Source organism: Rhinopithecus bieti, unplaced genomic scaffold (assembly GCF_001698545.2).
Source record: "Rhinopithecus bieti isolate Rb0 unplaced genomic scaffold, ASM169854v2 scaffold_48387, whole genome shotgun sequence".
NCBI lineage: Eukaryota > Metazoa > Chordata > Mammalia > Primates > Cercopithecidae > Rhinopithecus > Rhinopithecus bieti.
This window is the reverse complement of record NW_016819911.1, coordinates 46,037-69,890: the sequence shown is the minus strand read 5'-3', so window position 1 is coordinate 69,890 and position 23,854 is coordinate 46,037. Positions and strand designations below refer to the sequence as shown.

General features: G+C 34.1%; 1 protein-coding gene across 1 annotated transcript in view; it reads left to right on the top strand.

The window, feature by feature from the left end:
• PDE5A (phosphodiesterase 5A) overlaps positions 1-23,854 on the top strand; it is a 142,566-nt gene that overhangs the window by 76,331 nt on the left and 42,381 nt on the right. The window contains exons 7-11 of the mRNA XM_017859302.1: positions 302-368; positions 6,685-6,793; positions 7,813-7,900; positions 17,500-17,675; positions 21,115-21,174. Of these exons, the coding sequence (XP_017714791.1) occupies positions 302-368; positions 6,685-6,793; positions 7,813-7,900; positions 17,500-17,675; positions 21,115-21,174 (500 nt within the window). The remainder of the gene's footprint in view (positions 1-301; positions 369-6,684; positions 6,794-7,812; positions 7,901-17,499; positions 17,676-21,114; positions 21,175-23,854) is intronic.

The following is a 23,854-nucleotide window of genomic DNA, read 5'->3' as shown; positions in this document are numbered from 1 at the left end:
GAAAAAAAAAAATTGAAACTAATAAATCCATAAGTACCTAGAAAAAACAAATAGTACTTGTATAATCATTCTTGCAAGACAAAATCAGAAATTATATGAACGAAACTTTTATTTTAATTAAATGTTAAGCAGTTTTGAGGATGTCATAAAATGAGTACTTGGGTCTATTTTGTCCAAGAATAAGTAAAAATATATTACAAGTATTGGGGTCTTTTGTCAATTCCATAGCATGTATGTCTGTATCTAGATAGTTTTTATTACCTTGTCAAACTTATTTCTCAGTCTGTGTTGTCTATTTTAGGATTCTTTTCTAGTGTGTTTCACATGGAGTGTGAGGAATTAGAAAAATCATCCGATATGTTAACAAGGTAAAAGCACTTATTCTCTACTTGTCTTTATCACATGTATGTAATATTGGCTAAATAGTTATTTCATGACCAGTTTGATTTAAGAAATACAAACTACAGATTATTTTATTGTCTCTTGTCTTTTCTCACATTTCCGGTCGTAAGTCTTCCTCCATCAAGATGGAGAGACTATTGACCACAGTGACTTAAAGTTGTTACTTTGTTAAGTATTTGTATTTAAATCAAAACTCATTACTAGACTATTATTTTGACAATGTGGTACAAGGAAGGGCCTTTTCTCCTATTAAAGGATTTTAGGAATTAGCAAAAGGCAAGAATGTAACTTGGAGGCAGATGGGGAATTCATTTGACTCAGAAGGTAGACCTGACCTTAAGCCTTTACTGCTGACTTGGGCATGAAGTGGGTAGTCTAGGGAGATAAACCATGGTTTCTCTAACCAGAGAGTTTTCTGATGTCCTGGAATTGGGGTTCACATGGTCATAATTGAATAGCTGACCTTTGTTTCCTTCTTGGCTTTGCTGATCATGCACTGAAGATTATATCCCGTCTCCACACCTGTTCTATCCTAAGCTCCTGTGCCATTGCATTTTCTAGCAGATTTGACATTGTTTTAGTTAGTATTGAATCCTTTTGGAATGTATGAAAATGTGCACATTAATATATATTATTTTAATTTTATGATGCTGTAATACCTTTTTTCCTTTTTGAAAAGAAGATTTTAGAAAGTTTCTAGATAGGACACATGTAAATATTTGATTATTTTACTTTTTGGCGTGCGTAAATAGTGAGTTACTATATATAGATAGAAATATATATATCTACGTTTATATAGTTACCTTTATCTCCATGGGACAATAGGAAAATCAGTATGATAGTCATATTAAAAGTTCAAAATGATTAATTATCTACATGATCTTTTAATATTTGTGGAGCAGCATATCCCTGTGTATTGTATTTTAGGTATTGGCTTTTGATTTTTTTCATATAAATTCAGCCAGGCCCTGTAATTTCTTTTAGCAGTAGCTGGACAAATCCAGTGAATTGGTGTGATAGTGACCTCTACTGGTAAATATGCATTTAAAAAAACACAAAAATGTCTTGCTATATATGTATTTGTTTCTAAATACCACATTCCCTCTCTGTAGGCAAAATGGAAAGTATCTTTCCACTTATTGATTTAATGATTCCAAGACAGTCATAGAATAAAGATTTTTTTTTTTGTAAAGGATAAATAGGTCAGTGTGATTACCTTTAAAGAGACTAATTTACATGGATCATTTTACCTGATTTATTAATTGACTTTACAATAATGAAACTAATTTCAACAGTAATGGCTTATGTTAACCAAACATTTAAAGTTAGCTTTTGTTATAGTGATACAGTAAAAGGCCCCTGAGTTTTTTTTATTTTAATAAAAATTAGATAACAGGCCTAATTTTGCAATAACTGAATTTAAAATGGTGTTTAGTAATGTTAACATTTTGAAAAGGGCAAAACTAATATTGATGCTTATTTTCACCAGCAGATTCTTTATTATGTTTCTAAAACTGATTATTGGTAGGATTTAGGACTTCGATTCTCATTATTAAAAACTTTGCCAATCCAAACTTTGCCGTCTCTCCATTTGATGAAATGCTAGGCAATTTGATGTTATCAGTAAGCAAATCATTCTTTTAGGAAGTTATTTATCAATTAAAAGCATAGCTCATTCGAGATTTTTCCAATCAATCCACTAATGACCTCATAAATTAATATACTGAAGATGGTTTTGAAATGTTAAATGTAAAACAACATATTCAGGGTGAACATTACACATAATTATTAGAAGGATATCATAAGAGGGATAAGGCATAGTAAGCTCTTGGGAGTTGAGTTGCCCAGGAATTTCTGAAGGGAGGCTCATTTCCAGATGGTGGGAAGTTTTAGAATTTTTGTACTTCAAGAGCCACCCAATTAGAAGGAAAAAAATGAGTATAATGTTGTGCAGTATATGTTAGCTCTTATTTTGAGAAGTAGGTATTTTAGTGCTATAATTCCATACTAATTAACTTTATGTTCATTCACAAATGCACATTTGTGTCATAAAATGACAAATACCTAGAATTAATCCTTTTAGGTCCCTTTCTTGGAATATACATATTAGTTTATACTTGTTATTGATTATCATATAAGAAAATATAAGTGTAATTAAGTAAGTAAAGACTACTACTTTAAAAAATTGTGGATACAGCGTAGAAGAATGTAGAAGTTAGACTGATTGTATTTAAATGTAAGTATTTAAGTTTCACCACGTAGTGGGCTTACTAGCTATGAGACTTCATGTAAATTATTTAATCTCTCAAAGCCTCAGTTTCTTCATCTGTAGTGGTAGTAGGATTATAGTAAGAATTAAATGAGATAATGTATATAAAATGCTTCAGAAAATTTCTGGCATGTAGTAAGTACTTAGTAAGTGTTAGCTATTATTTCCGTGTCTGTTTGATTTTTTTTTTTTTTTTTTTTTTTTTTTTTTTTTTTTTTTTTGGTCTTTGGTTTACATTAGCCTGCAGTGACTCCCATTTAATTCTAAAGCACAGAAATTTATCTTTTCCAATTCCATGTACCTAATTCTGTCATCCCAACAATGCACTCATATACGGTTCATTGATACACATTGTACAAAAAGCCTTAAATGTGTGAGTTAGTCCAGGTCTTCCAAGAAACAGATGCCAAGATTAGATTAAATGTGCGGAAATTTATTAGAGAAAACACCCTGTGAGAACCAGAGGGAAGAAGCCAGGAAAGCCATCAGACCAACACGAAAGTCTGAACCAGAATTAAGGAGAGGAAGAAAGAAGGAAGGAAAGTTGTACAGAAGTATCCTAGACAGCTGAACAGTTCTAAGGAAGGTTTGGCAAGGTTGCTGGGAAGTCCTCTAGCTGAAATTTACTGTGAGAAGAATACTGGACCTCCCAGGATTAGGCCTACTTTACTGTCCCTAGTGTGCTCAGTCTTTTTCTCTGGGACCAGCCCTGGTAGAGGTGACCTCAGTGCAAACTTGGTGATGGCTTCCAGAGCACAGCAACTTGAGACATAGGTCAGCTACTCTTTCTGCAAGTGGAGTTCTGAGGCACATTCTAAAGGCCACTATAACATTCCCATCATTAAAAGAATGATATCCATATTCCTTGTATTACACTTTCAAAATCTTTCACTATCTGTCCTAGCCTAACATTTTCAGCCTGAAATCATCGTTTTATTCTTGACAATCTGTAACTGTTTAGTGTTTCCCAATTACACATAGAACTCTTCCATGTCAGCAATGTGTTTTATACTGTTTTGTTTTGTTTTGTTTTGTTTTTTCCTGCCTGGAATACTCTACCTTTCATTCCTGATATCTCTCCTTTAAAAAGTCTCAGCCAGCTGTGAATTCATTTCTCTAACACTACTTCTTCCCTGTTCCACTCCATTTAAGTGCTACCTGTCCATCTTCTCCACATGTGTGGTGCTTGCATTGTTACACTGTATCACTTAGGATTAGGCTTGACTGTGGATCATGAAAACCCAAAATAAAGATGGCTTAAACAATAACACAGTATTATTACTGTCTCCTGTAAAAGCCCAGAGGTAGCCAGCTCAGGCTGGTGCTATAGCTCTGCTCCACAAAGGCCTTGGGGACCAAGACACCTTTGGGCTTTCTACCTTATTCCCTAGGGTATGGCCCTTTTCTTAAGGGTCAAGGATGCAGCTCCAGTCATTATATCCACATGATAAACAGTAGGATGGGGGACAGGGAAAGAAGGGACAGACAGCAGGTATCATGTGTCTCTTAGGAAGGTTACTAGAAGCCGTCACAAATACAAACATTTACTCTTACATCCTGTTGTCTAGAACTTAACCAGATGGCAATACTAAGCCACTAGGGTGGGTGAGAAATGTGGTCTTTATTCTGGGTGGCCATGTATGTCCAGACAAACAGAAGGGGAGGAGAATTACCGAAGGACAATTGGCAGTCTCTGCACTGGACTCTACCCAAATAGTCCATGTAATTTAAACACATTATTCATTCTGTTTCAGTCTTCTACTAGATTGTAAGCCCCTGTGACAGTTACTGACCTGTGTAAGTTTGTCTCCCATATACTGTTAAGGGTGCCTCTGGTGGTTAAGGTATTCAATCTGTATTTATTGAGTTCAGGAACTAAAAATTTATCAACATTTCTTATAGAGTAAGAAACAAACATGGTATCATGTAACTTTAATAAATGTAATGCTCAGTTTTCACTTAAAGTAACCATCGGGAAAACCTAAAAATTTCAGGGAGATAAATAAGGTATCAGGTATTTGTTGATTTATAAATAGTTTTCTACTTCTCCTTCTGTATATTAACTAGTGTAAGTCTGAATTTCTGATCTCTGACAAATTGCTTAACCATTTTGGATTTTTTTCTGGCTCCTACTCTTAAAATGATGATAAGAATAATAATGGTTATTGATATGATAATTATCATTTTAAAAGAGATTTTACGAGGATGCTTACTTCTCCAATGTACTTCCTTCTCCTGGTGGTCACCTTTTCATTTTTCTTCTTTTCACTATAGCTTCTTATTTTCTTCTCTCTAGGCTGCTGCTATTTAAAAAATATTTGTAGTTTTAAACGTTGTTTTATTAAACTAAACCCTGCATTTATATAACCGTTTCTTGAGTGTCACCCAGATAATATGTGTGAAGTAGGACCTCAGGAGTGTATTAGGTCTGATGTATATGATAACTGGCATACCTTCGCAGACTATCAGTCTAGTCTCAAGAAATATTCAAAGTTCATTTACTCTTATGTCACTCTTCTGTCATTTCCTTTTCATTCTTTTTCATGTATACATAATACTAGACAAGTGGTCAGTACTTGGTTTGACCAAATTACACTTAAAGTAAAATGTACAACAAAGGGAAGACTGAAATATTTTGACCAGGAACAAGGCCACAGAGTTTGGGAATCTTCATGGAATCACTAGCACTGAAGGACGCCATAAGAAGCAGCTGGGGCAGGTTGGGTGGGAGGGACAGAAGATAGGCAAAACATTGGAACTTTGGAAACTTAGAACAAGTGGACATTTTTCCTGAGATGTATGCCATTGTCACTCAGTATCCTTAAGAAATTGGTTCCAGGAACCCCTGCGGATACCAAAATCTGCAGACACTAAAGTCCCTTGTATAAAACGATGTAGCATTTGCCTATAACCTATGCACATCCACTCTATATTACTTACAATACCTAATACAATGTAAATGCTATTTAAAGAATTGTTATGTTGTACTATTGTTTAAATGTATGTTTTTATTTTTATTTTTATTTTTTTTCTTTGACTTATTTTCGATACTGCAGTTGGGTGAATCCAAAGATGTGGACTTGTGGGTACAAGGGCCAACTATATTTTATTTTGAAATGTCTACTATTGTTTGGTTTTCCTACTTCTTTAGTGATATTACTATTAAAATAAGCAGGTCCTTATAGATGGAGTAAATTTCCATAATCTGACCCTCTTTGCTGAATTCATCATCACCACAAAGGAACATACGGAGTTTCCTGATGAAAAAAAACATGTCCCATTCTGTTTTCCCTCCCTTGCACTGACACTGTACCCCCTGGCATCAGATTAATCTTTCATGTTCACTCTGTTAAGAGACTGGAACATAAGTGGTAAAAATATTGTAAGTTCGTAAAATTTTTTGAGGAAGATAAATTTTAATTTTAAAAGTATCATAAAACATCTCAAAGCAGAAAACCTGTGTAGAGAGGAAGTTGAACAAAGGGAAAGATGTTAAAGAAGACACGACAAAAAGACAGAAGGAGAAAGAAAATAGACTTGAGAGAAGAGCTTTAAACATTTTTTCTAAGCTGTTTGATTTTTCCCTTGGTCTTAACATATGTAAAATACTGTTTTATTGGTATGGATGGATAAACCAAATAATGAGGAAGTAAAACAAGCACTGGACCTTTGGCATTCTATAATCTGATGAGAAAATATGACATGAGGGGACATATGAATTTACATTAAATGACACCAAAACTCACCATGCCCATTTGTAATGAGAATAAGGCCATTCACTTTTATAAAACTTGTTGAAAAATTGTGGGATTTTGTTTTTCAAAACATTTAAATTATAGTAACTGACAATGTTGTGAATCGTCAAACACATTTAAAGCTGCATTTTCCATATAAGTATATATTTTGCCTTATAATTTAAGGCTGGTATTTTTCTCCCTTAATCATTTATTTAACTGTTTGCCTATGCTTTTTTTTAACTGCACAGAGGGAACTCATATCTGTTATTTTCACAGGGAACATGATGCAAACAAAATCAATTACATGTATGCTCAGTATGTCAAAAATACTATGGAACCACTTAATATCCCAGATGTCAGTAAGGATAAAAGATTTCCCTGGACAGTAAGTAACCCAATTTTAGACTTGAAACTAGAAGGCTGTTTTCCCATAAGATCTGTACTTACAGTTATTATTCTTGAACTGAAGGACTGGCTCTAGAATTGATTGTTTAGGAATGATCTGTGCTTTCCCTCATCTGAGGAAGGAGAATAAAATAGATCATAACATCTATTGAGAGCTGTACTTGGGTATTTTCTTTGTACTTTTTTCACCTTTTAAATGTCTATGAATAAATAACCATACTGTTTTTAAAGTAATTTAGCTATTACCTGCATAATGTTAATGATATTCCTTAGAAAATATTGCTAGAGTTTTTGTCTTATTTGCAAAACTTAGTTTCCGTGTGGCTTGAACTGATGCAATTGGTAATCCGTCATAGTGAGTAGCTCTGGGAAAATGGATGTTTGTTTTTCTTGACCTCAAAGCTACAAATATCTGGTTCTCAGACACTGAAAAATTTGAATTATAGTATTTTCTCTCACCTTTTCAGGAAAGTATTGCACTTTGAGGCAGCTGCCTTGATTTTGTTATTTGGATGATTTTGTTATTTGGGTGTTGTTTGGAGACATTGTTAGAACTTTAGCAATATAGCAATAGCAACAGTGGTATTACTAAAGGACAGGTTTGTAACATGGTGCATTTTAGGTGGCATTTAGATTCTGCCCCTCTTTTTAAATTATTTGAGGCATTTACTACACTAGTATAGTAGATACTGTACTTCTACTTCTCTCTTTTTTTTTTTTACTTACTTTTAGATATTACTTATTATTACTATAAGCTGCTTGGAAAGTTTAAAGTGAAAAAAAATCCGATATTTTTAACAAAGTAAAGACATTGCTTTATATTGCATTTATGTGAACTTTATTATAATTTATACATTTTCTGCTTTCCAATGTTCTCTAGCTAATATAAAAGTTGAATATATAGTGCTTTCAAATGTGTCATATAGTTTCTATAGCATCTAATGGACAAATCAATCTCTTTACCATTTTAGCTGTTTTGTTCTTTTTATTTTTGTTTAGACTGAAAATACAGGAAATGTAAACCAGCAGTGCATTAGAAGTTTGCTTTGTACACCTATAAAAAATGGAAAGAAGAATAAAGTTATAGGTAAAGCCTTTCCTTTAACCTATACTCTAAACTTATTTTTTAAAATGTATTTCCAGCTATACTTCTTTCTTTCAAATGTAAAGAATAAAATATTTAAAACAGATAAAATTAGAATGATAGAATAATTAAAATAATTGATAAATACCAACAGACATTTGTTAAATATCTTATTAACTATGGTGTACTTTTATAATTATTATCCTATTTCAGCAGAATTTTTTGTTTAAGAATGATTGATGATGTATTGAAATTTAGTAGACTGCATAAGAGATATCAAGAGATAATGTGTATTGTTTTAGAGTCTTATTTCCTGGATGTTGACTTTTTTAAGAATGTAGTTTAGATTATAGGTTATATTTATTTATTCATTTAATAAATATTTATTGAGCACTTCACTGTTCTTGGCAGTTGGGAGAAATCAATGAACAAAGCAGAAATCCCTGCCCTCAGGAGCTTATGTTCTTAATATGATTATAGAAAAACCTCTACTTCAGGAATGATGGAAGAATGCATTCTCAGAAAAATTGAATGATGTTTCCTTTTACTGATATATTTGTTTCCTGGTATTGCAGTTATGTAAAGGTTAAGTAGGATTTTATATGCCAGTCATCCATGTTGATGTTTCTGAGATGTAGTAAAAAAGGTCTGAACTGTTAACATTCTCCTAGGAACCTGGAAATAAAGAACACATGATACCTTTTTAAAGGTTAAATTTAGAATTAAAACTCTAATGGAGCAACATTTAGATATATAAATATAACTTTAAAAGTCTGAATAGTTTTCCAGTTGCAAGATTTGACTATAATTTAATTGAATGAGAGTTTTAGTCAGAAAGAAGGGGCAGAAGGTATCAGTAATGAAAATAGAAAAAGAAAAGACAGATATTAAAAGTGACTGTCTAAGTTCTGTGCAAGAGTAAAGTAACATTTGTCCCTAACACAGAGATGTATGTGGAGAGTTGTATCAGTGTGCACTGAGTATTCTGACCATATGGTGAGCCTTCACTAGGTGCAATGGATGCATCAGGTTATAGCCAGTAATATCTTTCCTATTCCCAGTCCCTCTGCCTAGAATGCATCCGTATTGTGAAAGGGATACATCAGCTTAGTACAATTCAACATTCTATGACTCTGATTTCCCTTGTTCTGATTCCAGTCCCAGCAATCCAACTTGTACTGATTACTTTCTTTTCCAGTGTAGGTTAGCTCATGGGAAGAGAATGCATTATTCATGTCTTCTCAAATATACTGGTTGCCCTGACAGTTGTTTCTTATTGTATGAGCTGGACTTGAGGCAATGGGTTGGAGCTGCAGGTGCTTGTACTTCTGTTTCTGGGACAGATCTGTTTCTTTTGGAACATTGATACTATTCTGGTTTTATAAATCTGTCTTGTCAACTTAGTTACTGTGACTCCACCCCAGCAGTCTTCAGTATGCTAATCTAGTGCCTAAGCTCTAGGGTCACTCCTGACCCTGGTGAATTGTGCATTAAAGCTGCTTAGAAACCAGCGTGCCAACCTCCTGCTGGGCAGTTGAGTCAACTTTTCTACAGTTCTCAGAGAAAAAAGTGGAGGCTAATGAATCTGTGAGATCTTTTTTAAAGATTATCACTGATCAGATCTCTAACATAAGCAATAAAAGAAAACTGCCAAGGGCACCTTACAATATGATACCAAGTAAATGTTATAAAATTTTATTTCCTAGGGAGGTCAAGGGGAAAACTATATTATAAATGTTATGCTGTTTAAAATGCTTTTTTATAAGTATGAAGATTTACTACAAGCTGTCTTTGGCCTTTGAAAATGTGAAATTAAATTCCAGAAGGAATGCATTATTTACTAGTAAGTTGTCACAGGAAGGAAGGCAGAGGGGCAGCTTGCTCCATCGAGTCACATCTTCACTTTTCCTCAGCAGCATTTCTTTGGAGTAATAACTGGGAATGAGGAGTGGCTGGAGGAAGTTACGCATCAGGCCCCTTTGTCACTTTATGTGAAGGTAAATGAGAGCAAGTTAGGTGACATGGAAAGAGCACTGGACTAGGGGTCGGACTCACAGCACTGTGTTAGCGCCACTCATCTTCATCCACACTTATGGGCACATTACTCACCTCTGTGGAGTTGAACGTAGTAATTTTTCAGATCCGTTCAAAATTCACATTTTGTGATCCTGTCACTGTGTCAGACAAGTAAGCAAAAAATAAAAAATGACACAATCAGACTTCTCTTGGCATATATTTTGTATCACCCTACTTGATAATAGAGCCAAAAGTAGGCAAATGTTGATTTTGGAGAGAAAAATTCCTTGTAAATAAAAAGAAAGGAAAAAGAAATGATTTCTCTAGTCGGGTTTTGTGTGGGGTGAAGGGAGGTTCTCAAGTAGATCCCAAATATAAGGGGGAACATTTCCAGTGTTCCCTGCTGCTTTACAAGAGTGACAAAACTAAGAATTTGATTTCTGGACTATACTTATATATCTACAGTTGCAGCATGGAAAATGTCATGGTTGTGGATAATTTGTCTTACATGTCATAGACCAGATTCCACTATTATGTAATTCTAATAGAGAATCCCTATAGAGTTACGTGCAGAAAGACAGATGGACACATGTGTTTTTTGTAATCTTCTTCCTTCCTCTCATTTTTTCCATTACTGACATTTAGATGGAATTATAGACATTAGACCACTATGGGGCTTGCTGTCCCATCACATTTATTCCCTGAGGTATTGTTTCCTATCAAATGTTTTCTTAGTGCTCTGGCTAATACACAGTGTTTCCACTACTTTGCTTCCAATACTTTTAAGGAAATATATTTCTCATTGAACGTTCATTTATTTTAACTAATTATTTTCCCTACTTATTATGCTCAATATGCCTTTTTCCCATATCATATTTACCAGACATTTTAATGCCTATTTTTTCCATATCAATTTCAGGATAAATTTTCCAGAAATTAGTTCTATTCCCATTGAAATTTTTTTTTAAAGATGCTTAGAACATCTCCACTTTAAATAGCTTGCTTTTCATCTCCTTGTTAATAAAGAAAAGCATAAAATAAAATTACAGTGCTGTACTACACATTGTTTGACAGAGAAATATGAGAAAGAAATATGTATTTGTAAGCTGGTTACTATCTTCATCCTTTCTCAAGTACACTGTAAGAAGGTTCTGTTTTTTACTTCTACAATGAATTTTTAAGTCTCTTACACTTTCAAACTTGTTCTGTTAGCCTATTTGAACTGGCTAAACACCTACATCATTCCGATGCTCCAAATGGCACCCCGTTTTAGTTCCTTTCTATCAGTAAAATTTGGGAGACCTGCATGCCTGCAGAATTTTTTTGAGTAGGCCTCAATAAATTTTTGAATCATTGATTGTCACTGCCACATCATCTTAGCTTACTCTGTTAATTTATTTTGGCTTTATTTAATGAATTACTCAGGGTTGGACCTTTAAATAGGTGAATGCGTGGAGAGATGAACTGCTCTTCTGTGTGTCGCAGTAGAATTCCAAGGCATAAATAAATATTCTAATGTTATGTCAGCTTAAGTTTTACTAATACTTCATTTTACTTTTCATATTAAATTTTATCACTTGGCAATATCACTATCTGTTCATTTGTTTATAATTGTAGATTGTCTTCCACGGCATACATTGCTCGTATTACTTAAAGTATCTAGGTTTTTTCCCAGTTAGAGAACTGTAAATTATGCTTAGTTATAATAAACACAAGGAAATAAGGCTGTAGGGTACAAAGGTAGTAATAGGTGGAAGAAAATCAGAAAAAAATGGAATTAAGATATTATAGTTTAGAATTACAGAAGTGAAGATCTATATAATAAAAATCAGTGTAAGGATGACAGCTTTAATAATTGGCTGAAGAAAGACAAAATAAGGAAAACTTTTAGCAGCACTAGAAAACAGAGAAGTAGTCTTTAGTGGATCAGAAACACCAAGGAATTCCCGGAACCTGTGAAGTATACGTCATTTGTAAAGACACATTTTATACAACACGGGCAAAAATTGAATAGGGATAACAATATTTCTATCAAACAAAGTAGAATTTATGGTAAAACATAATGTAAAGAATCACCTTTCATTGAGTAAAATTAAAACTCACAGAGGAAAATGTCATTGCCATGAATGCTAATAAACTAAAAGCATCATTGACATACAAAACTAAAACTGTTAAAATACACGGAGAAATGGACAAAATGATCATCATAGTGGGCCTGAAGTATACTTGTCAGCGTTAAATTATAGGAAAAAATAAACATTAGAATTGATAAAAATTAAGTGGATTTAATTGACATATATAGCTTTACTTTCATGTTTCAGAATTTAAAAATACAGATTATTCTCAAATATGTGTCAGAAATCAAGTATTGATGATATGCAACACAAAGTCAGTCATTTCTGAAAAGCAGAATTGTTGGCCACTTTCATAGATCACAGTGCATTAAAACTGTTAATATATAACAAAAATATAAATGGGAAGGAAAAAACTCACTTAGAACCTGAAAAGCATTCTCCTAAATGACAAAGAAGTAATCAAAAGTCATAATTAAATTACAGCATTTTAGAAAATTAATTGTTCTATCAACATAACATAAAACTCAAGGTACATGGTCAAAGCCACACTCAGAGGAAATTATGTAGCTTTAAATATTTTATTATTATTAAGAAATAATGAAAAAATTTTAACTAATCATTCAACCGTAGAAATTAGAAAAACAGCACCTTTCTCTTTCTCACTCTGCTGCCTTCCCCAAATAAATATATACATGAGAAGAAAGAAAGTAGAAGAAAAAATTGAAAAAATAAACTTATGAAATGGGAAGAAATAAATAAGAGATAATGGGCAAACACAATAATAACAGAGAAACCTCCAACAGATAATGAGGATATTAAGAGAGAAATGCAACTAGTAATGAACGAGGGAATGTAACTACAGATACTGAAGACATTTTAAAAGATACTTGATAATACAATGTAGCAAATAGGAATTAACATTTGGTGAAATTGAGAATTTCTATAAAAATTGGTAGTAACCAATACTAACTCAAGAGGATGTTAGAATTGTTCATGGGAGTAATTGAGAAAGAATTTGTTATATATAAAAAAAAGCTATTGCCCAAAGAAATTCTAACCAAAGCAATCAGAAGGGAGGCATGGTTGAAATAAGATGAGACACAGAAAAAAAGGAGGCAAAATAAAATAACTTACAAATTATATTATTGTTAAATGGAAAACCCAAAAAGAATTAGCTGAAAGTACCTGGTCTAGTAAGAGTTTTATAAGAAGCCTAATTATCAAATTATTAAAGAGAAATAATTTTAATATATGCCAAGACAAATTTGTTAGAAAACAATGGAAAAAAAACCCATTTACTATAGTAATAAAGAATAAACTTGGCCAGAAATATATGCCATCTATATGAGGAAAGATACAAAATTCTGAGTGACTTTAAAATCATTAAGAAGTGAATACATTTCTGAAATGATTAAAATCTAGTTTATGAGATATCAAGTCTCCCCAGATTAGATTTGCATCAATTTTAATATGTATCCTTGTGAGATTTGGATGGGAGTGGGGAGGTTGTTCCTGATCAACATTTACAAACATTGATAATACTTAACAACTGGAGGTGTAAAAAGAATCATAGCTGATGGTTATTGCCCTTTCAGAAATTAAATTTAGATTTAATTCAGAAATTAAAATGATATAAAAGTAAAATAATTAAAAGTATGGTATAGGTGCTAAAAGACATGCCAAGATTGATGAAACAGAACAGAAAGTCTAAATGTAGACCCACAATCTGGCATATATAATTGTGTTATTGTGTATAACAGTAGGTGTATTTCGTTATTTTTAAGTAAGATACTTTTGAATGAAAGAACCACTTTATGTATCTCCAAGAAAGTAAAATATGATTTCAATTTGCTATGACAAGCTATTGATCATAACGTGCATACTGATTTCAAAAATATTAAAATGTGGAAAAAGTATGTAATAGTTGAAACAAATATGAATTTAGTATATGGTGACAATTCAGATCATCAGAGAATGGATAACTGGTCAGATGTTGTAAGACTCCAATAGCAGTTAGGGGAAAAAAAAAATTAAGTTGGATTATAAGATTAAATGTAATACATGTATAAAAGTACTAGGGAAAATACAGGTTTATATATCACATTAAAATGAGGAAGGCTGTTTTAAAAGCAAGGCACTATAGTTGAATATTGTAAGGATAATTATTTTGGCTCCTTAAAAGATTAAATCTTTTATATAGCAAAAACCTCTCCAAATTAAGACGATTGACAAATGAAAAGTGCCGAAACAAAAGTATTTGCAAGATAGGTGATAAAGGTACATTTTACACTTTAATAAGGCAGGATGCTAATTTTGGAGTCCATGTTAGGTGGTAGAGAGGACATAAGACTGCAAGCAGGGTATAAACATTGACCCCCTGTTCTGCCAAAGAGCCAGAAGGAAGACTGGTTGGTAACAACATCCAATCCCCGTAATTATGGAAAACAAAATGTAACTGTTTAATTTTAGAAGCCATCTAGTCCCTTCAGCATAATTTCCAGAGCTGCCTTCAATGCTAACCAGCTCTCAGAGCTACTGTGATGACCACATTTTGAGTACTTTATGAACTCTATAATATTAGGTAGCACTGATAGTTTGCTGTCTAACTTCACTACTTCTTGGTTTTCCCCTAATGTTTTTGAATATTGTTTCATTTTATGATTGCACTTATTAATGGGTTTTTGCTGAATGGTTTTCTTTTATTTTGGTTTGGCATTAAACATTTCATTTTTAAATGATTTTGAGTTTGTATGGTTTATGAGTAATGTGGCATCTCAAATTTCCAGTTTTAAATTTCATTTTTGTACTCCTTACTCTTTTAGATCATTAAGGAAGAAGTTGTGAACACTCTATCTGTAAATGTGCCCAGGTTTTTAGTTTTCTTAAACAGGGAACCCCATTTGTTATAAACCTTCTTTTCTTGATAACTTTTGTTTCAACATGGGTATTTTTGCTTGATATAATTAAACTTCCTGAAGAGTGTAAAGAGATCAATGGGATTATCATGAATGCTATTTAAATATGGCTGTTCATATCACTTTCAAAAGAGAATTAATTTATATGCCTAGATGGATGGTTTGTCTTCAGTACCCATTTGTTGTTGTTGTTGTTGTTGTTGTTTTTCCCAGAGCTTAACTCTGTGTCTATAGAACTATGTCTATAATGGTGGATCATAACATGGATATACTTTAGCTGTTCTGCTCTGAACTGTATTTGTTACAGCAGAACCATGATATTTCTACACATAACATTCCATTTAAAGGACTTGCGAACAATTCCAAAGGTATAATTTAATGACTCTTAATATATTCATTCAGTGAATTTTGACCAAGGCATAGATTTGAAGTGCTGTACTAGAGAGACACTTAGCTAGGTCATAAGCCTCGCAGATTACTTGGTATTCACATAAGCCCTCTGTGTTGTACGTTTCTTGCTATACGTGTAGTAATTCTTAGGAAGTAATTTTTAAAATCTTGTTTATGAAAGAGGCTATCGAGTAGGAGAAAACTTTGGTAAAACTGAAAGGCAATTCCATTGCGATGTGAGGATAAGGGCATGAAACGTGACTCTCAAGAAAATATGATTTGGGAGACAGAAGCCTGTGTAAATAGTTCCATATTTATAATTTGGGGATTCACAAAGGTTGGAGGACATAACCCTTGGTTTGTTTTTGTTTTTTGTTGTTCTTGTTGTTTTTATCCACACACAGGATATATACATTTAAGATAATGAATGCTGATTGCCATTTAGTATATGGCTTTTACTTGCAGTGTCCAAATTCATTATATCTTGTTTAAAGTTTCCCTTGACTATGGAATAATTGATAGAAAAGTAACTTCTGCAGCACTAATGCTAATAGATAAGCATATAGATGTCTTTACTGTTTAAAGTAGATAAACAAACAAAAAGAGCAAAAAGGAGAGTCCAGATCATTTATAGTATGAAAAGTAAAGAAAGTGAACATTGATGGTGGTAAAGGAGCTTAATGTGCAACCATCTTCCAGACTCTATGAAATCCTTTCGTGCTCCAGGAAAAATAAGGGTAATAGACTATTATAGTCTTCATGGGAAACTAGTTCAGTCAGAGCTGCAATTCTACATTCTTTCATTAATTCAGAAAACATTTTTTTAGTTCCTACTATATGCTAGGCATTTTGCCAGCTGAAGAAATGGAGCTGAAAAAAATAAATAAAACTCTAAGCCCAAGATACTGACAGTCTAGAAAGAGAGATAGAAATAAAATTTGCTATGATACACCAACTGGTCATGTTAAGGGAACAGAAAAATGCCTGCCTCACCTGTAAGTTAGAGGCCTCCTGGAGCTCACTGTGAAGGAGGTATAGGGATCAACTGGTGAGGCAGGAGGGAAGGCAGTGGGGAGCAGTGCACACCTGTGGAAAAGCATGAGCAGAGGTGTGGGCAAGCAAGATGCAACCAGGGCACTGCTAACAGTGATCTGACAGGTAGTATGGCAATTGAGAGTGGCCCTTGTGGCAGGTTGAGCTGGGGATTGAATTTTAGACCCACACATACCAGCTAAGTGGCTTAGAGCAAATGATGTAACCTTTCTGAGATTCAGTTTCCTCATCTGTAAAATGAGGATGGTCACATCTGCCTCGCAGAATAAATTGTGAAGACTAGAGATCATGTGTCTACCAAAGTATTTAGCACAATGCGTATCCCACAGTTGGTACATGGTGAAAGTCTGTTATTATATACTCAGAGACAGAAGTGATAAGGACTTTAACAATATTTTGTTTACACAGAGGTAGGCTGGGTCATCAGAGTGGCCTCTGTGAGGTCACTCCTCACAGAGACCACTAGGCTCAGAAACTCATAGAACAACCACTTCAGTGAAGATGTTGATGTTCCTAGATTTATCCTAATGTTCCATTTATGTTGACTACATGTTTGACTTTTATTTCTAAGTAGTCATTTTTATTTGCATACTTATTTGCAGCATCAAAAGTTTTCTACAAATTTGATTCTCCTAGATACAGAGGCGTAGATTTGAAATTTGAGACTTCCTATGTCAGTTGCCTCCTTTCCGCATTCTATTTTGTGTGTGTGTGTGTGTGTGTGTGTGTGTGTGTGTGTGTGTATTTAAACTTCTGGTTTCTCAGTAAGGAAAGGAGATCTGTTTGACCCAAAATTCTGATGTACATCAGAATTGTTCTCTTGGCAAGTGTACAAAAATCCAATTAGTTTCCAAAGGACAAATTGTCTTTGGGGACTCAACTGATCTAAAATTCATGACCGAGTCTGGAAGAAAATAGTACTCTAGGATTTTTTGAACGCCAGCAATGTACATTTTGAACCACGTGAAACTAGTTCTCATATAAATTCTGTTTACTTCTCTAGCTTATATTTGTGAGGGTTAATTTGCTTATTTTGACACACTAAGCATTCCTAAGAGAAAAGTATAAGACAATCTTTGGGTGTGTTTGTTAAAGTCCACAAAAACTATGATAATCAACGATAACATTTGCTCAATCTCTTGGATTGTTATAGGGGTTTGCCAACTTGTTAATAAGATGGAGGAGAATACTGGCAAGGTTAAGCCTTTCAACCGAAATGACGAACAGTTTCTGGAAGCTTTTGTCATCTTTTGTGGCTTGGGGATCCAGAACACGCAGATGTATGAAGCAGTGGAGAGAGCCATGGCCAAGCAAATGGTCACATTGGAGGTGGGTGAAGTTTAGGGACCTCTCACTCCAGCCAGCCAGACATTTAGCTTTGACCTTTCCCTCATAATCACTCATGGTGTGTGTGTGTTCGGTCATTATGTCCTCACCAAAATTTTGTGATTCGGATGATGAGATCCTTATTATCCTCAACTAAAGAGTGAAAGAAACTAAGACTCAGAATATTTAAGAAACTTGTCAAATGTCATATAACCAAACCACAACTCAGGATGTTTATCCCTTTAGGCCTTTGCTTTTTCTGTAGAAAGCAATATTGACTTTAATAACCATTGACACAGATAACTACTGCCACTTATCTGTCCCTTTCCCATTGCCTGAGCCTCCCCATCTTTCCGTGAGAACAGTTGTGAAAAAAAATTAAAAACAAACAAACAAACAACAACAACAAAAAACAGAAACCCCAGGCACTCTTAAGAGAATTAGAAGTGAGGAAAAGAAAAAATAAAATCAACGAAAAGCATGAAGAGTTTTAACTCCTGGAATCATCTGAGAAACTATTTCAAACTACAAATTTATATACCCTACTTCTGAAAGTTCTGATTCAGCAAGTCGGGTAGAAGCTCGGAATCTGTATGACCACCAAGCTCCCCCAAGTGACTGAAGGTGCAGGTAGTGAGTGAAGAAATCACTGGCTCCCAGGGACCGACCGAGGAATGCTCTTTCTCACAAAGGACCGACCAACTCCAACAGAGTCAGTCTTTTCTATATATGTTTCACTAACTGCCTTGAAATTATTCAATTGATGTAACATGGAGATTTCTTATCTAGTTGAAATTAGAGAAAATCAGTGTTTGGGATATAATAACATTTCCCTTAATCTCTCTTAAGTACATAACTAACCTAAAGAGCTAGAGGGACATATGTTATATAAAATTTACCAGATGGTACCCTTTACTTTCTATGCCGAATATATTATACTAATAGGTTTGCTATAGTATTATATAAAAGACGTTCAATTATAAACCAGTGGAAATCTGTTTCAAGTATATATGTACACATATACACACAAGTATATATTTCAAATATAGTTTCAATTAGGTACATGTACACATGTACATATATGTACAAATAGCTTTAAATATACATATACACATATATACATATATCTGTGTATGTGTTTATATATTTTATATATAATATTTAACCTAATTTTTTCAGTTCCATGGTTTCTCACTGAAAAATTGAATCTAAGCTATCAATTAGAAGTTATTTCTTTTTTTTTAATGTTTTACTATGGAAAGTTTCAAATATATACAGAAGTAGAGAGAACAGCTTAATAAACCCTCACGTCCTCATGATCCATTCAGTAATGGATCAACTCATGGCCATTATCACTCCATCCATTCCCCCCTTACTCCTCTGCACTTCCCTTCCCCTCGCATTGGCTTAGTTTGAAGCAATCCCACACTTTGTATTACTTTGTTCAAAATCTCTGAATATTTTCCTGATTGAGACTTACTTCTATCTTTGTAGCTCTCCTTCAGTTAATTATATGGATAATTAGGTTTTTACCTAGTATAAAAGTTTTTTGTTTCAGGTCATATGTGAAGTCATTTCTATGATCATAGATACAACTTCGAAAAAAATGGTCCTTTCTTTATGAGGCCATTGGACAAAAGCCAAGGGCACAAATCCCTCAGGTCTTCAAAAGATAGTGAATTATTTTGACTTGGAAATTGTGATCATTCTAATAACAATAAAACAATGATGATAATAAAAATAACTAAATTTATCAAATGTTTCAAGTGTATTCTAATGCTTACATGTATTAAAACAGTTAATCCTTATGCCCCATGTGTAAGATGTTATTTTTATCTTTTGTGTGTGATAATTTTTTTTTTAACTTAGAATGTATTGTGTCATTTCTTTATTCATGTATCCATGTTGCACTGCACTTGTTAATATTAGTCTAATTCATGGTCACAGTCTTACCTTTTCTTGGGGAACTACCACTATGGTCTCAGTAGCAACAGGTTATAGCCATGACCCATCAATTTCACATGTACAGGAGAGAGCAGTTGTGAGTTTCTTGAGGTTTCCTAGTGATTAATGGTTCAAATGGCAAAAAAGATGCAATGTAGTGCAGTATTGTAACAGTTCTAAATCATAAGATGGTACAAATATGTATCATTTGGCTTTAAATTTTTCATTACTTAAAATTTTAAAGACTGGTTGAAGAAACACTGGTTTGGGTTGCTGAATTACTTTACTCACCATTTAAAGTCTGAAAATGAGCTACCTTTTCATCGATGATTTTTAAGCTTTTGGGTTTTTTTTGTAAATCTGTGTAGTCTCTGTCAAAAATGAACTTTGATAAAATATGCTTTCAAAGCACAATAGGTATTTTAAATACAACCACTACTTTGGTTTAAAAGAATGTTTAAAAAAATCCCTTTGCAGTTTGAGTAGCCCTTACATAAAATGCTTGAGACCAGAAGTGTTTTGTATTTTGCATTTTTTTTTCAGATTTTTGAAATATGTGCATTATACTTAATGGTTGAGTAGTCCAAATCCAAAATCTCAAACTCAAAATGTTTCAAAATCCAAAACTCTGAGCAGCAGCATGACACTCAAAAGGAAATGCTCACTAGAGCATTTTGGATTTCAGATTTTTAGGTTTGGGATGCTCAACCTGTACTTAGAAATGATGACTTTTGACAATGGAAATTCAGTTAATAAGCCTGATTTTTTAACTCTACTAAGTAATGGAACATGTATAGGTTAGGAATTGAAAGCTGGGTCCTAAGTCTCCTTGTCCTCTCACTAGGTGTGAGCTTACAGCCAAATCATGAGACTCCCTGAGCCTCAGTGTCCTCAACTGTCAAGGGATGGCTTTACAGGCCAGCACCACTCTCTTCTCAGCTCTTGAATTGTAGAAGTGTAAAGGGATCCTTAAATCTGTATGACTATGTCCCAGGCATCCAGTTTTTCTGTGTGAATTCTAGAATGGTTACAGGCCTCATCTGAGAGCCACTTCTAGACTACTTTCTTTCCAAATATTAACATCAAAATGTCAGATTATGCAAAGATTTTCCCTTTAATTCTGTACACAAGCAAAAATAACTAAAGGTCAATATTGTCTTTAAAAAAACAAAACAAAATAAATTTTCTGCCAAGTTTGAGCCAAAAGTTATTTCTAGGCTGGCTTATAAATAATGTGTTTGTTATAGCAATAATGTCAGAATGGAAGTTGCAAGAGTTTTCGTTAAACGTAGGGAGTATAACTTTTTGTTTTCCAAAACAAGCAATGGAATCTAAATCTGGGTTTTTCACTGTTGAAGAAAGCAGCAAACAAGATTTGGCATTCTGAGGATTCTAATTATCTCTCCAAGAAGATTTAGCAGATTTCCAAGCTTGAAGTTCCAGTCTACATTTGGTAGTTCTCTCCTGTGTAACCTGGACTTCTTTTCCTACCCTGTAGGTTCTGTCGTATCATGCTTCAGCAGCAGAGGAAGAAACAAGAGAGCTACAGTCGTTAGCGGTAATTCTTTTTCTTTTTAAAAACTGCTAATTTCAGACACCTAATTTAACCAAATTTGGTAAATATTTAGATAGATACTCAAAAAAATCTTTAATTAACTCTGCTTTCTTGCAGGGATACAAAGTCACTGATAATACAAAGCAAAACTCATTAAATAACTTATACTGACTGTGTAATACAGTGTATGATTCTGATATTGTTTTCCAGTAATTGTTATAATCATTACATCTTTTTGGGGCCAAAATTAATTTTACTTTTCTTTTAGTTCCTGGGGAAATGGGGACCATGAGGTGGTTTTTTGGCTAGGGTAATAACAAAACAATTTATAGTTTGTTACTGATACCTGCTCTGTATTATCAAGAATTGAGAGTGATTTTGATTTCTGACCATATGGCTTATAAAATGCTGTTTGAAATTGGGGTCAAATAAGGTCAGTTCCTGAATTCTCTGCATTATTTAGCACACAATGAGAGAAAAGCACATGGATATGTAAGTAGATGTATGTTGTAGGTCTTGGTTTGGAATGGCTTGGTCGAGATTAATGAAAATTTGAGGCACTTTAACACTTTACAACCAAGGTTGTCCTCCTGTGTTTAAATGTATTTGTGATGACATAGGTTAAGGGCCATGTGAGATGTGACAAGAGTTATGTAAGGAATGGGAAAAGTGTGAACAGATCATCGAGATTCTTTTTCTGTCATCCTCATCATAGTTTGCCACATGCTAAACGCTTTGTGCCCTTACGTCCATCTTCTCATGTAAACTGCACAACTGTGTTCTCATGTAAACTTCAAAACTATGTTATGAAAGCCACACTGAAGCCTGGAGAAGCCCAGTGACTTGCTCAAGTTCACTGCCATGCAGTGGAAGAATGAGGATACAAGTTCACCATCCAGAGCTTGTGCACAGAGCACTGTGCTGAGAGAGGAAAGAAGATCTAAATATTTTGACCTTGGTAATTCAAAGAATGATGATGACATTAATTCATTAAAGTGGAAATATTAAGATGAATATTAAGAATCACATGATTCAGTCATCACCCTTCATAGCTGCTCTTCCACTCTCTTTTACACAAAACATTGTAATTTTCGAATAGTCTGTATTCATTTCTTCCACCATTTACTTTTACCTTTTGCAGTTTCACTTCTCTGAAACTACAGGTTTGATTTAGGACAAGATAAGTTTGAGGTGCTGGTTGAACAACCAAGTGAACATCTTCAGCAATCAGAAAAGGCAGGACTCGAGCAATGACGGGGTGGTGTTTAGAACTAGAGGTGGAGATTTGGGAGTTAACATCCCATGGTAGTGAAATCATAGGGGTGCATCAACTGGGAGAAAGTGCAGAGAGGTAGGGAAAGACTAAGAAGAGAACTCCTGTGAATATAGGCTTAGATGGAAGGAACAGGAAAAGAAAACAGCTAAGAAGGTAGAGAAGTGGTAGTTAAACAAGGAGGAAGATTTAAGATAGTGCAGTGGCACAGAAGGCAAAATAAAGCAGTTTCAAAAAGGGAGGAGATCTCATCAGTGGTAGGAAGGTTGAGAAATACGAGGATTGTGAAAAAACTGCTGTGGATTCGTTGATTAAGTGACTATTGAGAAAGCAGTTTCAGGGAAGTGAAACTGCAAAAGGTAAAAGTAAATAGTGGAAGAAATGAACATAGACTATTCAAAAATTATAATGTTTTGTGTAAAAGAGAGTGGAGGAGCAGCTATGAAGGGTGTTGCCTGAATCATGTGAAGTTTTTTATTGTTTGGTTAGGTTTTGAATGTGTGAGCAGACATTGCTCACAAGCAAGAGAGGCAGAATGTTCTTAGACAAAGGCCAAGGCACAAGAGTCAGTGTGAGACTGACAATGCAAGACAGTGAAGACCTAAGGACCTTGAAGAGGCCTAGGCATGAAAGAGCAACATTTCTTTTGCCCAAACAAGAGGATACCGATAATAATAATAGCTACATTTGTTGAGCACTTCCTGTATACTGAGCATGTTTTAACTTCTTTTTGTGAGTCAACTAAGTTTACTGAATCCACAACCTACATGGTCAGTATTGTTAGCAGTTTCTAAGAGGGAATTTGTGGCTTAGAGAGTTTCGATTATGCGTCTTAGGATCTCATTAGGTTGTAAGGAGGGAATGCTGCCAGTACTAAATCCAGGCAGTCTGGATCCAGAGCCCACACAAGATTGCACAGCACAGGAGAGAGAGTAAGTTAGACAGGAACAAAGTAAATTGAGGAGTTGTAAACATTCTCAGTTAAATCCATGAGTAAGAAACTGAGTCATTTGCCAGTGAAACTGAGTTAACTGCCAAGAAAAACAATTCTAGGAACTTTAGATACTAATTTTACCTGAAAGGTTAAGGTCCTTTTTGGGTTAACCTCATATGGAATTGTCTGTATTTATTTTGTGTGTTGATGACAGTGTTTGAAGTAATGAGCCGTTTTTCAATTATTTACAAAGCTTTACAGGTTTAAAGTATTATTCACCTCAGGCTTAACTGGCCCATTTGTCTATTCTTCCTAGAAGAACGTAGTTTTCAAGCAATATGTTTGGTGATTTGGAAATTATCTACATACTGAAGTGCCTGCAGGCACTGTAGGGTAATTTCTAAAATGAAGGTGAGGGTTACACTCTACCATTATATGTGTTGTTCTAGGTGGAAAAAAAAAAAAAAAGCAAGTAA